The 23,792-nt window shown below is 35.9% G+C and overlaps 2 protein-coding genes and 1 non-coding gene across 5 annotated transcripts; 2 read left to right on the top strand and 1 right to left on the bottom strand.

Moving 5' to 3' along the window:
- Positions 1-404: 404 nt before the first annotated feature.
- Positions 405-5,396, top strand: LOC133704664 (large ribosomal subunit protein uL1c-like). Its single transcript, XM_062129572.1, has 7 exons — positions 405-913; positions 1,365-1,544; positions 1,653-1,707; positions 3,605-3,732; positions 4,408-4,491; positions 4,808-4,933; positions 5,055-5,396. The coding sequence occupies exons 1-7, from the start codon at positions 557-559 to the stop codon at positions 5,190-5,192; spliced, it is 1,068 nt and encodes a 355-aa protein (XP_061985556.1). The 5' UTR covers positions 405-556; the 3' UTR covers positions 5,193-5,396.
- Positions 5,397-5,749: 353 nt separating this feature from the next.
- On the bottom strand, positions 5,750-20,502 carry LOC133704647 (structural maintenance of chromosomes protein 5). 3 transcript variants are annotated; one of them, XM_062129541.1, is made up of 30 exons: positions 20,195-20,501; positions 19,469-19,646; positions 19,233-19,386; positions 18,506-18,579; positions 17,809-17,958; positions 17,610-17,714; positions 17,393-17,538; positions 15,810-15,921; positions 15,547-15,702; positions 15,207-15,328; positions 14,972-15,116; positions 14,818-14,883; positions 13,590-13,718; positions 13,411-13,509; positions 13,082-13,247; positions 12,816-12,961; positions 12,574-12,637; positions 12,365-12,489; positions 12,190-12,267; positions 11,663-11,735; positions 11,063-11,166; positions 9,368-9,484; positions 9,203-9,280; positions 8,033-8,132; positions 7,892-7,946; positions 7,418-7,466; positions 7,253-7,340; positions 7,095-7,167; positions 6,352-6,455; positions 5,750-6,229 (listed from the first exon to the last, which is right to left on the bottom strand). In XM_062129541.1, exons 1-30 carry the CDS (start codon positions 20,248-20,250, stop codon positions 6,168-6,170), a joined length of 3,174 nt encoding a protein of 1,057 aa, XP_061985525.1. In that variant the 5' UTR covers positions 20,251-20,501; the 3' UTR covers positions 5,750-6,167. The 3 variants fall into 3 exon arrangements, with proteins under 3 accessions (XP_061985525.1, XP_061985534.1, XP_061985542.1); XM_062129550.1 differs by lacking the exon at positions 13,590-13,718; XM_062129558.1 differs by lacking the exons at positions 5,750-6,229; positions 6,352-6,455; positions 7,095-7,167; ... (2 more) ...; positions 7,892-7,946; positions 8,033-8,132 and having other exon boundaries at positions 9,217-9,288; positions 20,195-20,502.
- Positions 20,503-22,865: 2,363 nt separating this feature from the next.
- TRNAG-UCC (transfer RNA glycine (anticodon UCC)) lies at positions 22,866-22,937 on the top strand. Its single transcript has one exon. It is a non-coding gene; the product is annotated as a tRNA-Gly (tRNA).
- The last annotated feature ends 855 nt before the right edge of the window (positions 22,938-23,792 follow it).

Here is a 23,792-nt window from a genome sequence, read left to right as displayed (position 1 = left end):
AATTAAAAAAGTATTTAAAAAAACACGATCACAAAAACAAACATGGATAAAAGTAGTGTTTAAAATTATGGTATTACTTTTTAAAGTATCTTTTCTTGAAAATATATTAAAATAATATTTTTTTATTTTTAATATTTTTTTGATATTAATATATTAAGATGAACAAAGATTATAAAAAAAATTAATTTGAAGTTAAAAAAAAACATTTTTTTTTGGAACGTAAAAGGGCTGAACGAGCGTTACCAATTTTTTTTTTTATTTTTTCTTCTCCTTTTTAAAATAAATAAACAATACCATTTTGTTTTTCAATGACAAAATTATTTGGTGCTAGTTTTTCTGGATATCTCCAAAGAAGAATAAAAAAGGGAGGGGGGGGGGTATTTGGAGCCCTGCACACCACAGAAATAGTCTCTCTTCCACACCAGACCCTGAAATCTTTTTTTATCTTTATTTTAATTTCAAGACGTATAGAGACAGTGGAGTAGATAAGCATATAGAGAGCTTCACTTCCCAAGGAGAGAGGAAGACACGGATTTAAAACAAAACCAAAACAACAATGGCAACGGCAGCTTGTACTTCGACAACATCATCCCTCGTGCTAACGTACGCCGCCTCCCCAGTTCATCCACAAGACCTAACTCCTTCTCTCCTTTCTTTCAAGCCCAAAACTCTCTCTCTCTACCCATTGGTTTCAGAGAGAAAATCGAGCAATTGGGTCAAGTTTTATGCCCAGACACAGGCAAAGTCTAGACCTTGCAGAGTGGTTGTGGCTGCTGCTTTGGCTGCAGAGGCAGAGGTGGGCGAGGAGGTTGAAGAGACGGAGGGAGAGGAAGGAGGTGGCGTGGCAACTGCTACAGTTATTCCTCCTAAGCCCAAGAAAGGCAAGGCTGCATTGCCTCTAAAGAGAGACAGAGTATGTGTGTTCTTGTTTGCTTCTCTCTCTATAATGACTTTCGGGGGTTTAGGTTGATTTGATGTGTGGGTTCTGATTCTTTTGAACTTTGGCCCAACAATTTAGGGGATTATATGCTTACAGGCGACTGTTTTGGCAGATAGATTGAGATCGCTTGATGCTTTTATTCTTTGATTTGATGAAGGAATGATGAACGTTTTAGTTACTATTTTCAAGGAGCTCTATTTCTTTCAATGCTTAAGGAGTGATTGGTTATCGAGGAAGCGAGAGTGGTGGTTTTTGCTGGGTTTAGCTTCTACTGAATTTTAGTCCAATAAACTGTTTAATAGAGCAGGCAGAGTCTGACAATTCTCTTGGTTTGAGTTTTGAATTGCACTTTTTTTTTTCATTTTTCAAGATTATTATACATTTGCAAGAATTCAACTTTCTGTCCTTTTATTGGAAATGCCAGACAAGGTCTAAGAGGTTCTTGGAAATTCAAAAATTGAGGGAAATAAAAAAGGAGTATGACCTGGGGGCAGCAATATCTTTGCTAAAGAAAACAGCAAGCACGAAGTTTGTGGAAAGTGCTGAAGCACATTTTCGTCTGAACATTGATCCCAAATATAATGACCAACAGCTGCGAGCAACAGTGAGTTATCACTTTTATGTTTATAAAAAGTTATATACATGGCTTAATCAACTATTGCAGCGGCATTAAAGTTTCCTTCTTTTTTTTTTTCTGTTTCTCCTTGCATAGGTAAATTTGCCCAAGGGAACAGGACAGACTGTTAAAGTGGCAGTCCTTACTCAAGGTAATTGCTCTATTCAATTTTCAGACTTGACCAGATATAAAGTTGTGTATTTAGAAAGCAAGCTGTCAGTGTTAATCAGTTTCAGTTCAGTATCTTCTGATCGGTGGAAAAAATGGACATTGAGGAGAGACTTTGTACAGACAAAAAAATCAGTTCATGTGGATTGGCTGTGTCTCGTAGAGGACAATCTGAATCACCAACTCCCATAATGATAGACAGACATAATGAGGAACCCTGCCAAGATATTTCTGTTGTATTATCGTAGCATCCCATTTGAGTTCATTTTAGGCTAAAAGTTGTTCCAATTATTTATTGGCAATTGATTGAGAAAGCCATCACGACTTTCATGTTTGACTGGGCTAAGGAATTCATATATGAATCCTGTGGATTGTGATGCACAAGTGTACTGTTGTTATTGAGAGTTGGTAGCTGTATCTATAGGATTCAAATACGTGCCAATGTCCCAAGAAAAAGTGCTGTCCTCAAACATGTTTGACCTTTGCGTTATTGTTATTCTTCTCAGGTACAAACTCAAAGATAAGCATAGGAGTTAGGTGTGATTAAGAAAATGATTGGATGGTAGTGTTAGATTCCTGTTCTGTTTCCTTTCTTTCTTTGAGGTAATCTGGTGATTGAGGTGGTTGTGTTGCAACAGTACCATTTTTATGTGAAATTTTGCAGTCTAGTATCTTTTGAGGATTTTTTGGTTGTGTACTCTTCCAAATAAAAAGCCTCGAAACTTTGATTTAAATGTTTATTGAGTTGGGGAGAGGTGGTTTCAGGAGGTTCTAGTGGAGCATTTGCATCACTGGGAATTTTGTTGGATGGTTTGCTTGGTGATTGGTTTTTGGAGAGGTTGTTCCCTGGCCATTATGATCTCTTGCCTTTGCGCTCAAATCGATAGCATTTTGGATTTTGTTTGCTTTTCTAGAATTTTTACTTTCTACTTTTATTGGTTTGATGGTTTCATGATTTTGAAAAAAGAAGAAATGTTGCACAACTCATCTGGCAATATGTCTTCCCTAGGTTCTAGTGGAGCTTTTGCTTCACTGGGAATTTTGTTGGATGGTTTGCTTGGTAATTGGTTTTTGGACGTTGTTCCTTGGCCATTATGATGTCTTGCCTGGGTTCACAAATCATGATAGCACACTGGATTGTGTTTGCTTTTCTAGAATTTTTTTTTTCTTTCATACTTAATGGTTTAATGGTTTCATGATTTTGAAAGAAGAAGAAAAGTTGCAAAACTCACTTGGCAAGAAGTCTTCCTTAGGAATGCTGTCAGGATTATAAATGTTTCTTTGTCTATTCAGGTGGTTTTGTTTGGTATTGATCTTAGACTTTCTTAATCTAAGATGCTGAGGTTCTTACAAGTAAATGTATCGCATGCTATTTAAAATTAAAACTTGAGTGTTGATTCCTTACTTGCATCTCCTTATTTTTGTTATCTGAGTCCATGGAAGAAAGAGATTTGAGGGATGATTGCTGGAGCTTGTAGTCTTTGGAGAGAGAAGATAGTTCAGAATTTGCAATATCTTCCATGCTGTGAAAGCATTGAACATTTTGAATTTCTGGAATTTGTAACATGGAGTTTCAGATGTTCCAACTATTGTGTTGACTATTAATTATCTCAGGATCCTGCTTTTTGTTGATTCTTATACCATCTGTCCCCTGAACATGCCATCTCTATCCATCTCTTTTTTCTCTACTGTGGAAAACAAGCGTTAATGTTTCTCATGCCTGCCAAAAACTAGCTCACTTTTCCTTGTCTTGTATGTTCATCCAGAATAAGTCCGGATGATCATAGATTTTGCTAAATTAATATTGTTAGATCTCTGTCACAGCTATACCCCCAAAAAAAAAAAACCTTTGATATCATAAATGTGGCGGAGATTTGCAGGTGAAAAGTTCGATGAAGCAAAAAATGCAGGAGCAGATTTGGTTGGTGGTGAGGACCTGATACAACAAATAAAAGGAGGATATATGGAGTTCGATAAATTAATTGCATCTCCGGATATGATGCCTAAGGTGCTGCTCTGCTATCTTTTTGTTTGATATTTTAATAGCATCCATGCCTGTGAACTGAATTTGTAAATTTGAAACTTTTTTTAAATGTCACAGGGAATAGTAAATTTGAAACTTGAGCTATTTTATATCCTTCCTATATTCAAATCTTTTTTTTAGATGCTTTCCTATCAATAGCAGTACTTTTTAATGTTACTATTTGATGTGCAATCCAAGACATGCAATTGTTTTCTTGACCCCAGCACCCCCGATGACAGACAAGAAAAGGTGAAAAAGTATTTATGACATTAAGTTACCGTACACAATCTTTTAGTGTATTGTTTGGTGTAAAATGTATAGTTTAATGTAGAATGCAATCCCTTCAAGAGAACATGTCTTTTTGGGTTTGTATAGTCTACAGTTAGATTGGCTAATTGATACTTAGATCAGGGATTTAATCTTAGGAAATACCTGCATCATGGTTCTTGAGCATAAATTATGAAAAAGGACACTCCCACTAAGAACATTTTCAATTTATGATGTGATTATGGTTTATTATGGCTAATTTACCGATCAGACAAATTGCATTTTATTGTGCATCTGTTTGAGTGTGTGGAATGAGAATTTTTCATTTTGGAGAGCTTGTTTCTTTAATTGAGCAGAGCTTTACTTATTATATCTGTTTGTTTGGTGCATCAGGTTGCCAGCTTAGGTAAGATTCTAGGACCACGAGGACTCATGCCAAACCCAAAAGCTGGTACTGTTACAACCGACATACCTCAGGTAATGGTCTCGTCTCCCAACCCCCACCCACCCTCCAAATTGGATCTATCATTCTCTCAACCTTCAAATGGTGTTTTCTTAACATCCCTTTAGCATGCAATTAGACACACATAAGCTTACCAAATGCTACAAAAATATAAAAAGTAGTGCACTCTTATCACCATTGCTGGAGTTAAGCATGAACCAACAGACAAGGGTAGAACTGCATGCTTTGAGTGAATGTATCTCAGTATATACAAATTTTAGTAACAATTATGATGTGGCTGCTACCAATTATTATCTTGCTAATTAAATGGATTGATCAAATGCATTTCAGGCAATAGCCGAATTCAAAAGGGGGAAAGTTGAGTACAGAGCAGATAAAACTGGGATTGTTCACATACCATTTGGAAAAGCTGACTTCTCAGAAGAAGACCTCCTTGTAAACTTGCTAGCTGCAGTAGTATGTTTCAAAATTGACCCCCCTTTCACCTTATATATTTACATTTCATTTTCTTCTTTTTTTTTGCCAAGATGGTTTGCATGGCAATGACTTGTTTATCGTCTGCTGTTGCAATTTGCAGAAATCAGTTGAAGCAAACAAGCCATCAGGTGCAAAGGGAGTGTACTGGAAAAGCGCCCATATATGCTCATCAATGGGGCCTTCCATTCGGTTAAATACAAGGGAGATGCTCGACTACAAGCTTCCATCGAATGCCTGAATGTAACTAACACCTGTAAATGATATTAAGGATCTCTTTCTGAGCTTGCCAATGTTCAGTAAAGGTAGGTAAGGTAGGATGAAGAGAGGTGACCATGGCTGTTGCTTTTGGAGGAAATTGTATTACATATTGCATGGTCTTCCTCTGCAGACTCGGAAAGTCTTGTATGACAATGATGATCAATATCATTACATTTTATTATCACCCGCTTTCGGCTCTCACCAGGCATTTTAATTTGCAATGTTTTGTTGAGGGACAATGGTTAAGCATTTAAACCACTGTTTTCTGCTTGTGGCTGGATTTCTTGAATGCTGTAGCTGTTCCTGATGAGAACGCTAATTAAGAATTTCCTCATATCCTAAAAAATTCATGGTATCTTTCCATGTTTTATAAGCAACTGATTATGGGTATTGAAGGACGGTGAATAAATTCTCAAATTTTAAATGATCTGAAGTACAAAGGACATCAACAGTAGCATTTTCATGTGTTTGTCCCAACAAGCAAAAGCAAGTGAAATGCGAACAATGATTTTATCCGACAACATAGAATGCCAAGGATGTTTAAATACATAACATCTGATTTGCTCAATTTAATATATTTACAGCATCCGGGGAAGAGGTTTTTGATCACTATAGTTTCAAGGGAACTGTCCATGAAATTCTCAAATGAGTGAGCTCTCAAAGCACAAGCAGGCTATTAATCTACTATTGACATCACTTAAGAAAATCTCCAAATCAACCAGCCATTCATCCCTGCTTCGGATGATAAATGCATCCGCAAAATGAAAATAAAACTATTTACTGCAAAGGACACTAGGTGATAAATTATACAGCCATATTCAAGGAAGTTTTCAAGCTTTCCACAAAACCGGCTGATGAGGGGTTAAACGGTGCTTGCATTTATTTGAAGATGGAGACTCAACAGGACGTTAGTAGTCAAGGATTCCACGGTGGCGTCTTTGTTAGAACTGACATTTCAGCATCGACTTTCTCCCAAAAGCCCTGTGACAGCCCCCCAACATTCTCCACTGCTCCATGCTGAATTAACAAAAATATAACTTTCCACTTAGAAAAGTTTATAAACAAGATGTTTAACTTCCAACATCCCATATCATAACAATATATAAATAAATAACAAAAAAACTTGAACTAACACTAACCTTTGGAAGGCTGCTCAATCCAAGGTCCATTCATTATATTAAGAATGCTACATGCCTCGCTGTATTCCAAATTAGGTAGCAACTTTGGGGTGAGTAAGAAACACCTATAGAAGATCCATACAGGTATATGATTTCAGTTACCGTTTCATTTGTTGCAGGAAAGTGGAAGAGAAGCCAATCACAATTGCATGAAAATTGGAAATATATATGTGCAGGGTAATCCCAATATGAATCACTCTACTTCCATCAGAAACAGCCTCAGGATCTCATTTGGTTCCACTAAAAGCGGATAACATTGTCATGCTATTACAACTCAGGACTTTCCAACAATTAGTTGAAATATTTACTGTTCGCAAAATAAAAGGCATCCTGTGCTCCAGAATAACCACTGCAGATGGCATACAAAATCAAGAGTATAAAGCCTACAAAAACAAGCCCACTAGCGTGTATATATTAATGTCTAAGGACGATATTTGCATGTAATATGCATTTGAGCACACACAGGGCACACGACTAACAAAGCATGAACTCGGTCAAAACTGAAAAGTGCCTGCACATTGTTAGTAAAAATTGTTATTAAAACACCTGCCAGATATTTCACTAAGCCCTTTTCATTGAGTTTGCCAAAAATCCTACAACCCTGATAGAGACAGTTTAAACTTCTTGTCATGGAAAATGTGTGCAAGGTAGAGATAATAAGTTGAAGATTCAAATTGTACGGTAAGATCGATATTTATTCTTACTGTGGTGTGTTTGGCTGGCTTGCAGCTCTCACTAGTTGCTGAAACATCTTTCTTTCGTTTGAGGGGTCCATTCCTGAAAAGGAAAAGGAAAAATATCCAACAGCACCATCTATATCTTATTTAACCGTTAAGTAATTAAGCTTTGAGTGGCATCTAACCTTGATTTATCTCATCAACTACCCTAAACGGGCAGTTTGTGAGGTCTTGAAGAGAAACAAGATACAGAATGGTTGAAACTGAACGCTCCTATTAAAAAAAATCAACACACAGTAAAGACACTGTATTTGCAACAATGAATACAGAATTTCATGTCAGGGAAATACCCCTCCAGATTGATGATGAGCACTAAGAACTTGAAGTTGTCCGGCTTCTCTGAGGACAATAACAAGAAACCAAATAAGTTGTGAACCAAAGTAGTCCAATGCATAGTTTAAAACTACAGACTTAAACATTTAGCTCAAAAAATCAATATCATGGAACTTAATTTATAATCACTCATAGGCCTCATAAACAAAATCCAGAAGAAGACTGTCTCCCAAAGAGCATGGCATAAAAGAGGAAGGTGAGAGACTGAGTTGGCTCTCAGCATTAGGTCCAATGGTTGTTGCATAACCATTATTCACGAAAAGGAGAATTTCAAATCAAAGTTGTTTTTGCAGCTCCAGTTCCAATCAAAATTTGGTAAAAGAGGATTAGCAATTCTCAACAAGCAAAGACTTATGCTTCACCAATTTAAATACCTCTAAGACACCAAACTGGATATGCTAAAACAAATAGAAGGTTAAGACTGCAGTCACCTGAACTTCACTTTTATCAATATTCCAAATTGATCAAAGTCATTGTCATGCTCATCTACAAAGAACACTAAATCAAATGAGCAAGTGATATTTGGTAATATATTATGTAGTCAATTGTAATTAGAAGACCATAATAATTACCCAATGAAACTTCTCCTGCAACTGCCATCTCCTGGAAGTTATGGCTGAAAGTTTCATTAATCTGAGTAACAAGGCTTCTCAAAGTTGGAAGCCAACTCTCCTGCATATTAACCAAGGAACAACTTTTAGGGGGAGACAAGACAATAAAATTCTACACATTAATCTAAATAAATAATCAGCGACAGAGAGAAATACTAAAAAGATGCGAGTTGAATTAATATAGACAATAGGATGAATTATGGCAAACTTAAATACAGTTTATCTGCTTTGTCTATTCATTTGCTTGGCTGAAATAAATACAATAAACTAAGAAGTTGAAAGAAATACTTGGCTCAAGCTCCTTGAATCATACCATTCATGCATCACCATAATTTATCTTAATTTTTATCTAGTTGCTGTTTCAATTTTTATAAAACCTACATGGTCCCCAATTATACTTGTTACTATTTTTGCTAAGTGCCCATAGTAGTTGGATCGTACAGCAAGATGCTAAAGTTATATCAAGCTTCAGCGACAAAGATTACCGCCTGGAGGGGAGGGTGAATATTCAAATTATCCCAAAAATAATCTCTATTCAATATCCTGCTCTAGTAAGTTTGTCAAATTAGAATCTACAGATGCAAATTAAATAAACATACTTTCAAGAATCACAAAGCCAAATTGAATCAAAGTCTGGGTAGCAACAGATCTGAATTTGGAATATGAAGCAATGGAAAAACTAGAAAACACCAAATCTGAGCTTTCTTTTCTCCAGCATGATCTATTAACACTACTCATGTGCATAGATTTCTAGTAAAGTTAGTTTCCAAGATACTCTTGGTTTCCAATGTTTTCCCAGCGCTACATGAACCTCAACTAAAACAGGTTTGTGATACAAATTAACCTGAATAGATGCTGACAACATAATTAAAAAAAAAAAACCTAGAACAAAATAAGAAAACTCCAACTTTACACTAAAATCAACTAAATGATTCCCAAAAATGGTCACTTTTGAAGCTTTCATTACTTATCTCATTATTTGCATTCCACTGTTCTATTTAAATCTCAATCACATCCTACATACATGATTTGTAGCCATAGACAATCCCAGAATTTCTGAAATGCAATCCAGCAAAATGACAGTTATATATATATGCCAGTTGTGTGGCAAAGCAACGAAACATCTCTTACCTTCAAGGCATCTATTTCAGCTAAACACTTTTTTAGTTCTTCCTTATCGGCTTCAAGTTTTTTGGTAATGGCTTCTATCTGCAGTGCTTGTAATGGTAAATGAAGTTTCAAAGCGAGAACTATAAATGATATAAAAAACAAATAGTCTCAACTCTCAATTATTACCTTTCCCTGACGGTGTTCATATTCTTCCACCACATTCTGGTTCAGGGAAAGAGTGGAATTGGCTTGAGACAAAGTATCTTGAATAGCAGCCTCCAATTCCTCAATAGTCGTTGGCATCTGCATGTAAGCATGTAAATGAGTCAGCACTCATCATATTCACATGACAAAAAAGCATCACTCATCATATTCATAAGACAAAAAAGCCACGTGTAAACAGTAAATGAAAATATTCACGAGACAGCATAAGAGTTTAAAGCATCAAATAAGCATATATCCACGTGACAAATAAGAGTATATATCACCAAATAAGAACAATTCTAATTCATGCTCTGAGTCAACAAAGTTGACAAGAACACAAAATTTTGTAATTTGAAAATTCCTGTGTACAAATAGATTTGTAATTTGTGAGTTAACATGCTACTCCAGCTGCAGAGGCAAGCCTTGTTAAGTCAAAAGGATTTGAGTGGCACAGAAGACATGAAGACTCAACAGTCTTCCAATAAGACAGAACACAGTTGCAAATGCATCAAAGCAGGATTAAGTTTATAATACAGAAAAGTAGAAGGCATGATCTTAATCGCTTAAAAAAATGGTTCTAAAGTGGAAGTATCTTTTCTGTTCTTCCGCGGTCAATTCTTAGGAAATACATGTTAATATTTCAACTGCATCCAGTGTTATGTACTTCAGCAAGAGCATTTTAAGAAGGCAGGCCACTCATGCTGCCCATATAATTAAACAAGTAGAGGAAAGTTCAATGTAAACCGTCAGAGCTTCCATAAGGTATTCTGACTAAATTAATAGGACTCATGCCACTGAAGGTTCACTTTGGGAGAGTTCAATCACTTAATTGTGAAATGCTTATTCCAAGGTAAGGCCCATGTTGCAACATCTCACCCACCTTAGATCAAGTAGTGTTTGATTAACCTAATCACTGTTTTTGACAGTAAAATTTCATACATCTTAAGCTGTCTAAGAAGATGGCTCCTCCAGGGACTTAGCACTTACCAGTTAGTAGGGCAGGGGATGGTCGGTCTTATTTAGCGCTTGGACACTATGAGGACCAAATTGCACCACATGAGGCTTTCAAAGGCCACTTTGGCCATAACAACCACATGGGGGGGGGGGGGGGAACTTATAAATTGAAATGAGGTACAGCAACTCAAGCCGAATGCTATATATCACTTATGATTCTGAGCCAGGAACCACATTCATGTTATTGCAAAAGCCACGTTTAACAATGTTTGGTTCAACCAGAATCAATGTCCAAATAAATGATCATTCAAGCCAAAGAAAGGTTTGAAACATTCTAACCAATTACATTACCATTTTTATGAATTAAACAAGGATGAGCCGCACTATCATCAAACATAAGGCTAAAGCTGTTTACAGAAAACTCTTCTTTAAACAGTTCATCTAATCAAATTTGACTTCATTCATTCTAGAATCCAGATCATTATTTGACAAAACATTGCAGGCAGAGTAAAAAAGTAAATACAAAAGTTGGTACAAAAATTGGTTTAAAAAATGTTGTGGAGTGGTTCTTTTATCCTCAGACATGCTTTCATAAACAGCAACTTATGGAAGCCAAGAGTTGCTTTTATTATGCACCAAACACTCTCTTTAACACTTTAGATCATGTTAAATTAACAATCCTCAGATTTAAAAATCTAAATTCCAGTCATAATACTAACAAACCTCAAGAAAAGCCTTCTCAAGTTCTGGAGTGATGATAGCAATTGATTCTGCATGTCTTTTAGCAGCCAAGAGTTGCTGTCGATGATCCTCTGTTTCCTTCTTGCCTTGTCACAAAGAAAGTGAAAAGTCAGAAATATTGCAAATAATGTCTTAAGGCCATACTCAAATACTCCTTGAAATTTTCCAAGTATCATCAATATGCTACACGAAAGTTTTAGCTGAACCATAAGCACTTGTTACCCTTGCATTATCTTTATCTATGATTGTGAGATATATGAACCGTATAACAAATCCTCAGCAAGAAGCACCAATTTCCTCATTGATAGAAAATAAAGAATGAAATGATTAGTGAACTCAATGTTCATACTTGATAATAAAAGAGTGCACGGTAATAGGAAGAGGGGATGCCTGAAAAGTACAGGGATAAGCAATTGCCATAATCATGTGGCAAATTATCAGATATGCTATCCCATTTTCAAATGCATGGCACACAGACACAAGTATGTGGTGTTAAATTGTCGTTTCTGCAAGAACTAAAAAGTTTGAAAATTTCCAGCAACAGCACAAATCAGAACCATGCCCGGAAAACTAGTAACTCACAATACTCCAATTGGCATGCTACTTGTTGAGCAAATTTTGCAGGCTGCTTCAGACCGTGTTCCAGTTCTCTAATCTATGACATTGTGCAACAAGAAAAATATCAAAAAATTAAAATAAAGACAGGATATTATGCCTACTCAAATGAGCAATATTTTCTGAAACAAACATAAAAGGTAAAACATGACACCTAAATGCACAGACATCCTGTCTACAAACACTTTTCTTGATGCAGAAGACAATTAGCTTTTGTACCTCCCTAACTAATTGAAAATCCACCAAAAAAAATCCCGTGCAAATATCAAGATGGTTTTGAATCACAAACATCAAACAGATAACATGATCCACTTGCCATATGAGAATTTACAGTGCATTAAGAAACATTCAAAAAGATGGTGGCAGGAAACTGTTATATCCTCTGCAGTAAGGTAATCCTTGGTATTCAATGATAACTTTTGAGAGAAGATAATTAATCCAATAACTTTGAGAGAAGATAATTAATCCAATAACAACTTGACCAATGGAAATACCTTCGCATCAAACTCAATGGAGGTCATATGTTTTTCAGCAAAATTCCATTTGTAATTAACAGCCTCGACGAGTAAATTCTGTCAAATGTTGTAAAACATTTTGTCAAGGTAAAGAAAAGTCTGGAGGGGATCAACTCTTCATATGCACATCTGCCAGATTCAAAACCAATTTCACCTTAATATCAATTGCACATTGCAACCGCCGAGTGTTAAGGTTTGCAGCCTCATCAATCAGTTTTGCCATAACAGCATCCTGGTCATCCTCCCTCAGCAATGACTCTAGTTTCCTTTTCCTTTGATCTAAACCACGGAAATATTTCATTTACTGTCACCTCAGACAGAAAAGGTACTGTTGGGAGCAATAAGTAAATCTGTTGTACTTACCAACACGGTTCTCCATTTCACGCCGTTTTCGCATCTCCAGTGTCACATTGCTGACAATCTCCTCCTACAGATTACATTACAAAAGAATATTTTACAGACTGGAAACCTAAATTTGTCAGCTAGACAACAAGTGGTTACTTATCCCATATATCAAGTTCAGTGGTATGCATGAAAATACAATACAAGAAATCAGGGTTCAGCATATAGCATAAGAACAGGTTCTTGCATCCTTTTCAGCATACCCGCTGTTTATGAAGTTTAGCCTCTTCTTCATCTATGGATCTTTGCTCGGTCATCAGCAATTTTAAATCCTCCTCTAAAGCACTAACAGCTTCTTCCAGCTCCTCTTTCCTGCATCTCAGCCTTTCAATTTCCCCAACATCTGAACCTATAATTTCAAAACCAAAAGTGGCAGTTCAGAGTATTGAAATAAATCTCTACAAAAGAATAAAAAAAATTAAGTGCTTGAAAATATGTTGATTCAGAAAATCATTCGTAAGAACCATACCACAGAGAAGAAGACGTGAGCGATCAACTGGATCAACACTTCCTGATACATGACCACCATATCTGGAAACAGACCACCGGTAGTGATTTTCAGGAGTCCAAAAATCTAAAACTCGCAACTTTGCCACCTCAGCAGCCTTCTGATCAGTTTCCTTTGACCCAATATACTGACAGAAACAGACAAGTGTGAAACATGCATAAATATCACACACACAATATATTTAAGCTGTACGGCAAAAAGAATATCTGCAAAGTTTTCAATAACACAAGGCAACATCTTCTCAGAGAGCAAACACCAAACAACTATTAAATCAAGTTTAGAGAGCATACAGAATGTTCCAGCCCAAACTGGCTGATCAAAACCTCCTTAACAGCATCAGGAGCTTCAAAAACTTGGTCGAGCCGTGAATAGATGCCAAGCTCACGCATCTGTCCGATACAGAGACAAAAAACCACAGTAAGCTAAGCTACTTCAAGGAACATGTACTTGAGGAAAATGTGACAGATACCTCATTGGAAATGAAAAAAGGCTCCTTATGACGATATTTATCCCTCACGTAGTTTAAAATCGGCACATCAAATGACTTCAGGTTTCTTACCAAAAAGTCCCGGTCATGAGGATCCTGGGTTATGAAAGACTACAAAACAAGCAAAATTGACCACCAATGTGATAAATAGAATTCTACCATTTTTGCAAATGGCCAAATAGATACATGCTGGAAATATGTTGAGAAAGCATTCTGCTGAATGAATGCTGAAAAAAAGGTACCAGATGTACATCAAAGATAGCCCACAAAACAAAAGGATGACAAAAACTCTCAATAAAATTCAACATATCAAAAAGCTAACCCAACACTAAAGAAACAGTGAGAAAATGAGTAGAATAAAATTACAGTTCATACAGATATATAGATATGGTTATGCATTATGCCACCTCTACAACTTTCTGTGATTCCTCCCAAGCATGACTACAACAAATTTGAGATGCAGACCTGAATACTCCATCAGAAGTCACATTTACATTTAACTCTCATGCACGAGTTTCTTCTTAGATCAACTCAATCATAAACTTGAGAATAATCTTCCTTTGTAAAAAGCCTTTAGCAATTTGCTCTAGGTCAAATTTAGATAAATAGGCATCACATATTCATGTCCCCTCACCAAACCTTCATCTCTCATTTATAAACCCAACTGGCTACATCCTGGTCTGCCCTTTATTTAGCAAGGAGTAATTCAGGAAACAACTTCATATCTCTAGGCAACATGCACTTCAAATCTTTTATTTCCTCTAAAAGTATCACAGAATTGTTCCTACCGAGTTATTTGCCTATACATGTAAAAATGTGCAGGGGAAATGCTTGATAACTCCCTCATTAATGAATTTGTTCCAGATTAAATTTTGAGTCCATTCACCTCTGATTCGTTCCTCCACTTCATCACATAATCTTATTCAATTTTGTAAAATCAGTGTAAGTCAGCATCTCCTTTCCCCACATACTTGCACCAAAACACTTTCACATTTTCCATCTGCATTCATCTCATGCAACGAGGCTCTCAAAAGAAGCAATAGATAATCCAGGTGCAGGCATGGGTGTAGGATACAACACAAAGCAAGCATACTGCACTAAAGTGAGAATCGAAAGAACTTCTCAACACAGATTTTTTTTTTCATTTTCTGATGTTAAGACAAACAAAATTTAAAAACAAAACTATGGAAAAGCCATGACTTGAAAGTACCTTCCAGATATAATATGGGACATGACCTTCCAAGTAGTCAGCATGATCCCGATTAGAGACATTAACCTGGGTTTGCAATCCCAATGAAATTATGGTACTGTAAGCAGGAACATTTGTAATTACAAGCAGGACAGCCAAAATTCAAAAAAAATACCTCAAGCAAAACAGGCCCATAGACTTCCTTATTCAATTCCTGACGATGTTCTCGCAGCCAATGATAAGCCTCAAATATCTTTTCAGCTCCAGAATTTCTTAATGCTTGTAAGAGCTTATTGTTTTTATTTTCCATATCCTTCAGCCTGCAAAAGGGTATTCAAATGTGCTAAATGAATGTCATTTAATTAAAATATAGGCCCATGAATGAATTCCATCATTGATTCAAACGCCACCTGTCAACACAATGCCTCAGTGCTATGTTCTTTTGATTTAAAACTTTCTCCTTGTCCTGCTTCTGAATTCTTTTTTGATTTGCAGAGACTTTTAAATCAGAAATCTGAGTGCGTAATTTATCCTGGAAAATATGGAAAAAAGCCAATTTAAAAAAGATGCAGAACATATGTATACATAACAAAATAGGTGGATTCGTAACCTCTAAAGGGCAGTTCATGGAGAAAACTACAGCTTCCATATGTTTGAGTAAAAAAATGCCAGTGTCAAGTTACCATATTGACCTGGTACACTGAGTACCACCAGAAGAAGATGCCAGTTCCAGCTAAAAAGTATACTTACAAGCACATCTTTTGGAGGTTCATAGACAGGCAAATTTCGAAGTTCTGCTTCAGCAATTGCAAGATCCTCTTTAGCTTTTATGATTCTTTGTTGGCGTGTTTCTTCTTCCTTCTTCAAGTCTCCCATTTCCTTGTATTTTCCACGAATTTGCACCCCCTGTAAGTGTAAATAGACATAACATGCAATGAGAAGTTAAGGTGTTTGTGCAACCATAAACTAGGACTACTGCAAAGCACAAGGACACAGTAAGAAGTTTATCATACCAAACTGCTTTCCTTCTCCAGTAACTCCATACGTCGCTTAGCATTTTCCTTCATGAGATTGCTTAATCTTTTACATTTAGCATCCATTTGGGGTTTTTCAAGCTTCTGTTTTCTGCAATAAATTTGTTTTACTAAAGGTAAATTTAAAAAATTAATACGGTAATTTGCCCCAGGTGCCATACAGAAAACAAACAAATGAGAGAAGCCATTCAGCCTTGCCAACATTATAACAACAAAAAGATGTAAAAAACAGCACTCCAATTGTCCTGTCTATTGAAAACAAAATCACCATGGGAGATGCTTCTTTTGAAATTAACAAAGAATCTCTGCATGCTCATAAATAATCACTTTTAGAAAATTAGACAGAAAAGGAGTTTCACATTTTTCTGAAAAATAAGTGAAGATCTCACAAAAGATTGAAAACAACACTAACAGTATAGATATTCAACTTGAAGTCAAGCAGTATATGATTTTACAAACTGGAGTTTGAATGCTTTTACTACAACCCTCCAACAATTTCTTGCAACATATAGCAAGAAATGAAAACAATAATGACAGTACCGCCATCCAAGTTGAAGTCTATTCAATGGATGCTTACACAAACCATAGCGCAGATGCCTTCACAATGACCTCAAATCCTGCTGGAGCTGTCTTTGCCAATCTCAATGAAGGATCCAATTTCTACCAATGCTTCTTGCATGCATTCAGAAATATATATCATGTGACCATGTCAACAATCAAGGTTATGGTTGCCACTACAACATGGGATGGCGCAACCATCAAAAAGGTCAATTTTATGTGCTTTTATTTAATTTTTCAAGTCAGGGTCAAGTCTAGCTTTAAAACCTTGGGGTACATTTCAGTATTTAAAATTTTCTGCGAATTTTATAGGTTTAGGCTTATTTTAGCAGTAATAAAATATTAATCTTTTTTGTTTAGGACTTTACTATTCTAAATACATATAACAGTAATTTCTTATTTCGAAATCTGTTAAGCCCTTAGTGGACTACAAGTAGTAAAACTTTTAGTATAGCTATATACTTTTTCAACAAGGGAGCAGCTATTTTGAGATACTTTACAAAATTTTGCTCTGCAAATTTATAGTTTTAAAAAGTATGCTCTGAAGTTGTTTGGGGCAGTGAATTTTAGGTTTGACCCCTAAGAAGGTGTGATTCTTAGATAATTGAGGAAAAGAACTTTACAAGACTCAAAATTTAGAAGTCTTGAATAACAGAAAGGCAGCTAAAGGTTGAGCCCAAACTGGAGACCTTTGAAATCAACCTCAACATATATAACATCTTGCAAGCTTTTGCATTTCCAGAATCAGTGTTTACTTGCAATCACGAGGAAAAAAAATTCTCACTTGAACAAATAATAGATTCAGTTCGTCTACCAGCATGAAATATTTAACCTTGCCTTCTTCAACCATTAAAGCATGACATGATTATCAGTATTAGACATACTGGGCATTAGACTTTCAACAGTTTGATAGCAATCCACACTAGGCATGCCAACACCACAAATCACTCAATCAATGTTTCCAAACCATTATGTATATTGGTAAAAGGAACAGAACATCATACTCGATAGGTTCTCTCAAGTTATTCAAAGTTTTTGCAGCTTCCTCCAGCTTCTGTTTTACGTCCTTTTCTGCCTCTTTAGCTTTCAAATAGTCAGCCTTTATCGCGTCATACTTCAGCCATGGCAATTTCTTTTTCATGGATTCAGCCTACAGATTCACCATTAAGATGTTAGACTAGCTTAAAAAAAAAATAATAATCAATCAACCTAAATAATTACCTTCTTTAGAAGCACTTCCCTTTGTCTGACACGCTCCACGTCTTTTTCAAGCTCAGCATTAAGAGCTTTCAGCTGATTCAATGTTTCCCCATTCCTCTTAACAGCCTAATACAGAATAGATAATGTGTTCAGGAGGATTTCATGAGCCTCCCAAGATCAACAGTATTATTTCAGGGAGAATGATGGATTTACACCTCACCATTTCAATGGTCTTCAGTTCACGACTTTTGTCAACAAGAGCACGGTGTTGGATTGGAAGTTGAGGATCACCGACAGCCTTTTCAGTCTCTTCTAGAAGTTGCACAGGAGTTAACTTTGCAAATTCACATACCCTATCTTGTGGCAAGAACTGCAAAGCTCGTGCCAATACCAAATGAAAAGAAAGGGTGAAAGACTGAAAAAAGAGGAAAAAAATATTGAAAAAGACCAGATTCAAATACACACATCAGCAACATATCACAAGCAATAGAGATGTTAGAACCTATTTGAGATGAAAGGAAAAAGTGGAGGGGGAACTGGGAAGAGAAGACAGCATACAAGTTTCTGAAATAACTTGTATCGGACGTTCTTCACCCATGCTTGAGTTTCATAATTTGTTTATTTTTTCAGCAGCTGTAGTGTATGAGACTCGTGGCATTCAATTTCAAATTAATTAAAAACTAGCAAGCTATAAAAATTCACTGGCTGTCTAAGAGTCCAGTTTTCAAGCATTCAGCAGCTTTAACACTTGTAGGATGCCAAGCAATGAGCTCAAATACAACAAGAAGATCATTCTTCCACGTGAAGGGCAAAAGTTAAATATCTACAGGCATACAAATATTGAAAGGAAATGCATGCCATGAAGTCATATTAAGGATGGCATGAACAGTGTGTCAGTTGCAAGTCCTGGAACTTACTTGAGTCAAATTGTTGACTTGGATGTTGAATTGTTGCATGATTTCAGTGACCTCTTTCTTAGATGCCACTTTTCCTGAAATAAATGTACCATGAGTGAACAATAGCTCAACATCTCTTCGCAAATTAAAATGGAATAACATCTAGACATCTCCTTTCTGTATCTATTAAGATCATTCTTTCTTATTCTAAAGCCTTTTGGAAGAAGACAGAAATAGACACTCTTATAAGTTTCCTTATTTACTAGCATTGGAAATAATATATATGTCTGGAAACAACAGAATATGGAGGAAGTTTCAATTACATGTATTCATTTGTTTATACCAAGTGAAAGAGATGTCTCGTGAAAAAATTATAGGCAGAGCACCAACCACAATTGTGAACTGGAAATATAGAATAGTTAAATGATGAAAGAAACCAGAAACCCGCAGTTATGCATAAAGTGGAACAGGAAGATTCAACATGTCATCAAGATAATATTTATTTATAAGGAACTTCAAGTAAGAATATGTTTGTGTTAAGATTAAGACCCTGCGGGGAAAAAAAAAGCCAAAGTGATTTCAAATGAGACAGATAAAAACATCTCACATCTTGCAAGGAATGACTGTTATTCATCTCTAACAGTCCTTCCCAACTTGAATGAACATGAGCATGAAAATTTTCAATTATTGGGACAACTTTCAGAGCATGAAATGGGATGCTAAGCAATTTCAAGTATGGAGATCTAACCATTGAACAACCACTCTGACTTGTTATGTGCATCAATTCTGCGGATTATGGTAATCTTCTCATCTTTTGTACTTCCTCTCAAGGATATTTTGATGTGCCCAGACTCCTCCCCGCGCTTCACATATGCCCCAATACTCGTTGCCCTCCCAAGCAACTGCAGAAATAAAGTGCCCAAACTCTTTAAAATTATAATCACATATAACTCAAATGAGGAATCTCAGTAGACTGCAACCAACCTGAGGCTCACCACCAAGTCCAAGTGCAATGGCACACACAATTGAGCTCTTACCCGACCCATTTGGTCCAATTACAAGGTTCAGGCGTGATCCAGGTTTGCAAACCAAACAATCATAAGTCATGAAGTTACGAAGTTCAATCTCAATTATGTTTCCAGGCATGTAATCATCTTCTCCTCTGGAAAAAAAAAGGAAAAAATTAGCCATTGCCAAAATTGACACGAAAATTTGGAAAAGTTTGGAAGTTCCATTTTTCCAAATCATGCCAGCATAATCCAAACATAAAATTAAGCTTGAGGGTACACAAACATGCTAATGGCAGGGCTCTTTCTTGGTCCTGGTATTGGATATATTAGTACTGTAGCTTAACCTCGAGAACAATTTTTTAAAGGGTTTGCTTAAGTAACTCATAAAATCAAAACACAGTTAACTACAATTTCAATTATAGAAAGCAAAGTAATAACATAATTTCCAATAAGTCATTCAATTATATTGCATAATTTTCTTTACAACTACTAAAAGTTCAAATTTATTTTCAATCACAGTCAATTTAATTCCTTCTCCCCCGCATTTCTCAATAACCAAACAAAAAAAAGCCGAAAACCCTAATTTTGAAAAACCAGAGACAACACAAACACAATAAAACATGAACAAAATTCCCCGAGGCATACAATGAAAATTAAATAAGGTGGTGGAAATCGTAAAAGATTGGAATTTGTGACTGACCTGGAGGTTTTGGCGCGTTTTGAGGGAGGTTCCTCCCTAGTTGAAGGCCGTTTCATAGTTATAGCGTTGTCGTTTTGTTGGACTTAGTGATATTTTGGAATTGAAATCTCTGTGAAACCCTGAGTTGGTTGAGATTGAAGCCTTGAAGGCATGAGATTGAGGGTTAGGGTTTCATTGAGAAACAGAGAAAGTCGAGAAGAGAAAATTGGCGCGAAAAAAAAAGTACAAGAGGGAAGCCACTGGTGAGGAGTGAGAGAGGGTGGTATTTGCGGCTATTGGCTCGTGGCTAGTGAACGTGACCTGTTTTTCGTAATTTTTTTAATATAGCTCCCTGTCAATTAATTTTCTTTCCTTAGCATGACCCTCTTCTCCCACTCGTGATCCAGTCAACCTTCCATATCTAAGTCATTGAATGCTTAGTTGGTATTATATGGTGAAATATTTTTTATTTTTATTTATTTTATTTAAAATAATTTATAAAATGTTAATTATTATTATTTTAATTATTTTATTTTTTTAAGATTTGATCTTTAGTATTTTAATTATTATTTATTTTATTTGAGATAATTTATAAAATTATAGTTTCTTTCAATTTTATTTTCATTCAACTTTTTAATTTGTAAGATTTGTTCCTCATTATTTTAATAAATTTTAAAAAAATAAAACATTAATAAGTTATTTTCCAGCTCATTTTTCATGACATAACCAAACATTGAAAAGTATTTTACAATTTATTTTTCATTACACTACCAAACATCAGAAAATAATTTATTTTTCTAGAATTTATTTTCTAAAAAAAAACTACTTTCCAACAAATAAACAAGGTCTTAATTGTATATCTATACTCTAGTTTAATTAGAAAATTATAATAAAGCTGAATTAATTTAATATTAAAACTACAATATTAATATTTATCATGATTTTATAATTTAATTGTAATTCAAGTAGAAAGTGTAAACTAACTTGATTGAAAAGAAAAAAGTGAATAGTAAATCTCACACGTAATCAACTTAACATTTAAAGTTTGAATTTAAATAAAATAATACTTGAATAAAAACAAGTAAATTATTTCTAAAAATAAATGATTTTATATGCTAAAATTAACTCCTCCACCACAAAAACAATTAAGTTTTTTCCTTGTTCTTTGTATCTGGACGATCGAATGCTCAAATCCATAGGTTTTACTATTCAACTGAATTTCTTGGAATTATATTTCAACCACAAAGTATTCCAATGATCACCTTGCAGACTACGAATGAATACACTCTATCAATTCATGGCTAAGTTTAACTTGATATAGGCGCTTGGAGCATCCATTCAAGTATTGATTTGAAATTTGATGATCAGAACGAAGAGTGGTTTTTTACAGTAGTCGAGCAACCAAAGAAATGACACTGATTTGTAGACATATAATTTTATCTATTTATGGACCCTGTCTGTCTTCTTCTACCTCATGCTACTGATGGGCCTCTGAGTCTGATGGCTGTGTTTTTTTGTGGATGCTATTGGAATTATGACGGTGACCACATCAGACAACAGATGGCAAATTGACAAGGGTATTGGCCACCATTAACGATGGAAACTATGAAGCGATGAACATGAAACATCAGGCCGTTTTAATTTGTTTATGCTCTTTCGTCAAATCAGCTCACTGTAGTTTTCACTACCAGGGTTTATTGCATAATCTTCTTGTTTCATGAGTCTGTGCTGCACAGAGATGGCTAATATCTGGTTGCTTCTACTTTCACTGAACATGAGTATACCATAGCCAGAGGCCATTTGGTCGGTTCTTCTTCCAAGTAATATCTAGGAACTTCATTGGGTTATTGGTTTAATTGGCAAAGAGATTTGATCAGAGAGATTTGATCCACAAAGAGGATATAAGCTATCAACATATGTTTACTGGTGGATCAAATCGTCTCTGGTTCCATTGACTCAGGTAAAGAGACCCAATGAACCTGACTAGTTCTTCTCCGTCATCGGCCCAAACGATTAATTCAATAAGTTCTTGCCACCGCTGAATTAACAAGTAACGTAAATTGATGCCTTGCAACTATAGGTGTGCTATAATGTGTCACTTCTCCCCATTGTTGTGGGTTGTAGCTCATAGAGTTTTCTGATCTGTTTGAGTCTTGTGATGAAATTCCATGTTTCAAAAATATACATCTGCTTCCTGTTGTTTTACCGTAGATTAGTATTATTTTGCTGGTGATAAGCCGGATGATGGTGGCAGAAGTTGCAGGAGTTAACAATGACCTGGGTAACAAATTAAGGAGTTCACCGTCCTATGATGAGATTGCTGAAGCGCTCAACGTGAAAGGTTTTGAGAGGAGATCCCCCTTTAAACTGGATCAAGCGATATTGGGTCAAAATAGCATGACACTCCGGAGGTATGGCTCCGGTCATTTATGCTATGATGCAGGTCAGAATCCTGAGTTGTTTAAGATCCAACTAGGCCAATCACGCCTTTTATGAGTCTGCTTGAATTAAAAGACAGATAAGCAGACGGATTTTGTACTGAAAATTGAGGGAACACCGAATTTTGTAAGCAGAGACTTCCGAGCACACCTAACAGTCCTGATGCAGGTTTCCACGATTAGATTGACACTTTGCAGACAGATCGATCCACATAAATGTTTAAATTATTAATACGGCTAAGAAAAATCAACTAGCGTTTGTAGTCCAACGGTTAGGATAATTGCCTTCCAAGCAATAGACCCGGGTTCGATTCCTGGCAGACGCATCCATTTTAGTTCATCAGGCGTCATGGCTTTCTGATTTGATGTTACTGTTATGTTTACTAGTTACTCCTATTCTTTTTCACATCTGAAATAATTTCCCATTTCAAAATCTGGCAAAACGTTGCAAACTTAACAAGACGCTCGGAAAATTTCTGGACGTGGAAAGTTGAGCAATATTTCGTGCAGAGCTGTGGAAATTAGTCATCATTGAAAATGGTGAAGTTTTTTTAAAGATACTATAGAGCTTGAAAGTAACAAGTAATGAAGGGAAATCTGTTTGTATGCTATGTTAATTATAGTCAATCTAACCCTCTAATTCTGCTCGAAGCACTTGGAAATGTATTTGTGGTCTTGCATCCTCATGCTTGATGGTCTTCATTAGTTTTATATTTCTTCAATATCTCATCATTCTTTCTCTTTTTTCTAGACATATCAAGTCTACAGTGCTCTTCCTTTTCATGTCCTTTATTAAACAGGGAATTTTTGACTTTCGCTTCTTGGCGCTTCTGGCTGTAGTAGGCTCACTTGCTGGTTCCCTCTTGTGCTTTCTAAATGTAATTTCTATTACCCTTTATCCATTAAAATATTGTGAGATTTGAGAGCATAAGAGGTGAATAACTAGAAATAAGGTGTAGTGGGGGTTTACTAATTTGATCAGAAGAGTTTATACTGGTTTTTGATGGATTGTGAACAGAGTTCAGTTCTTCATGATAGCATAGAACTACACCCAAATACTGATTACTTCTACTCTTTTCAGGGCTGTGTTTATATTATCGATGCATACCAAGTTTATTGGATAAGCTGTGTCAAAGGAGTTCATCCAGGACAGATGGTTCTACGTCTAGTTGAAGCTTTTG

Source organism: Populus nigra, chromosome 1 (genome assembly GCF_951802175.1).
Source record: "Populus nigra chromosome 1, ddPopNigr1.1, whole genome shotgun sequence".
Classification (NCBI taxonomy): Eukaryota; Viridiplantae; Streptophyta; class Magnoliopsida; order Malpighiales; family Salicaceae; genus Populus; species Populus nigra.
Note: the sequence above shows the minus strand (reverse complement) of the source record. Positions and strands in the feature narration are given on the sequence as shown.

Coding starts and splice junctions, on each gene's coding strand:
- LOC133704664 (XM_062129572.1), top strand. CDS start 557: ATGGCAACGGCAGCTTGTACTTCGACAACATCATCCCTCGTGCTAACG. Junction 3,733..4,407: donor CTCCGGATATGATGCCTAAG/GTGCTGCTCTGC, acceptor TTGGTGCATCAG/GTTGCCAGCTTAGGTAAGAT. Junction 4,934..5,054: donor TAAACTTGCTAGCTGCAGTA/GTATGTTTCAAA, acceptor TGCAATTTGCAG/AAATCAGTTGAAGCAAACAA.
- LOC133704647 (XM_062129541.1), bottom strand. CDS start 20,250: ATGAAACGGCCTTCAACTAGGGAGGAACCTCCCTCAAAACGCGCCAAA. Junction 7,341..7,417: donor CTCATCATCAATCTGGAGGG/GTATTTCCCTGA, acceptor TTTTTTTAATAG/GAGCGTTCAGTTTCAACCAT. Junction 6,456..7,094: donor AGCCAGCCAAACACACCACA/GTAAGAATAAAT, acceptor GATCTTCTATAG/GTGTTTCTTACTCACCCCAA.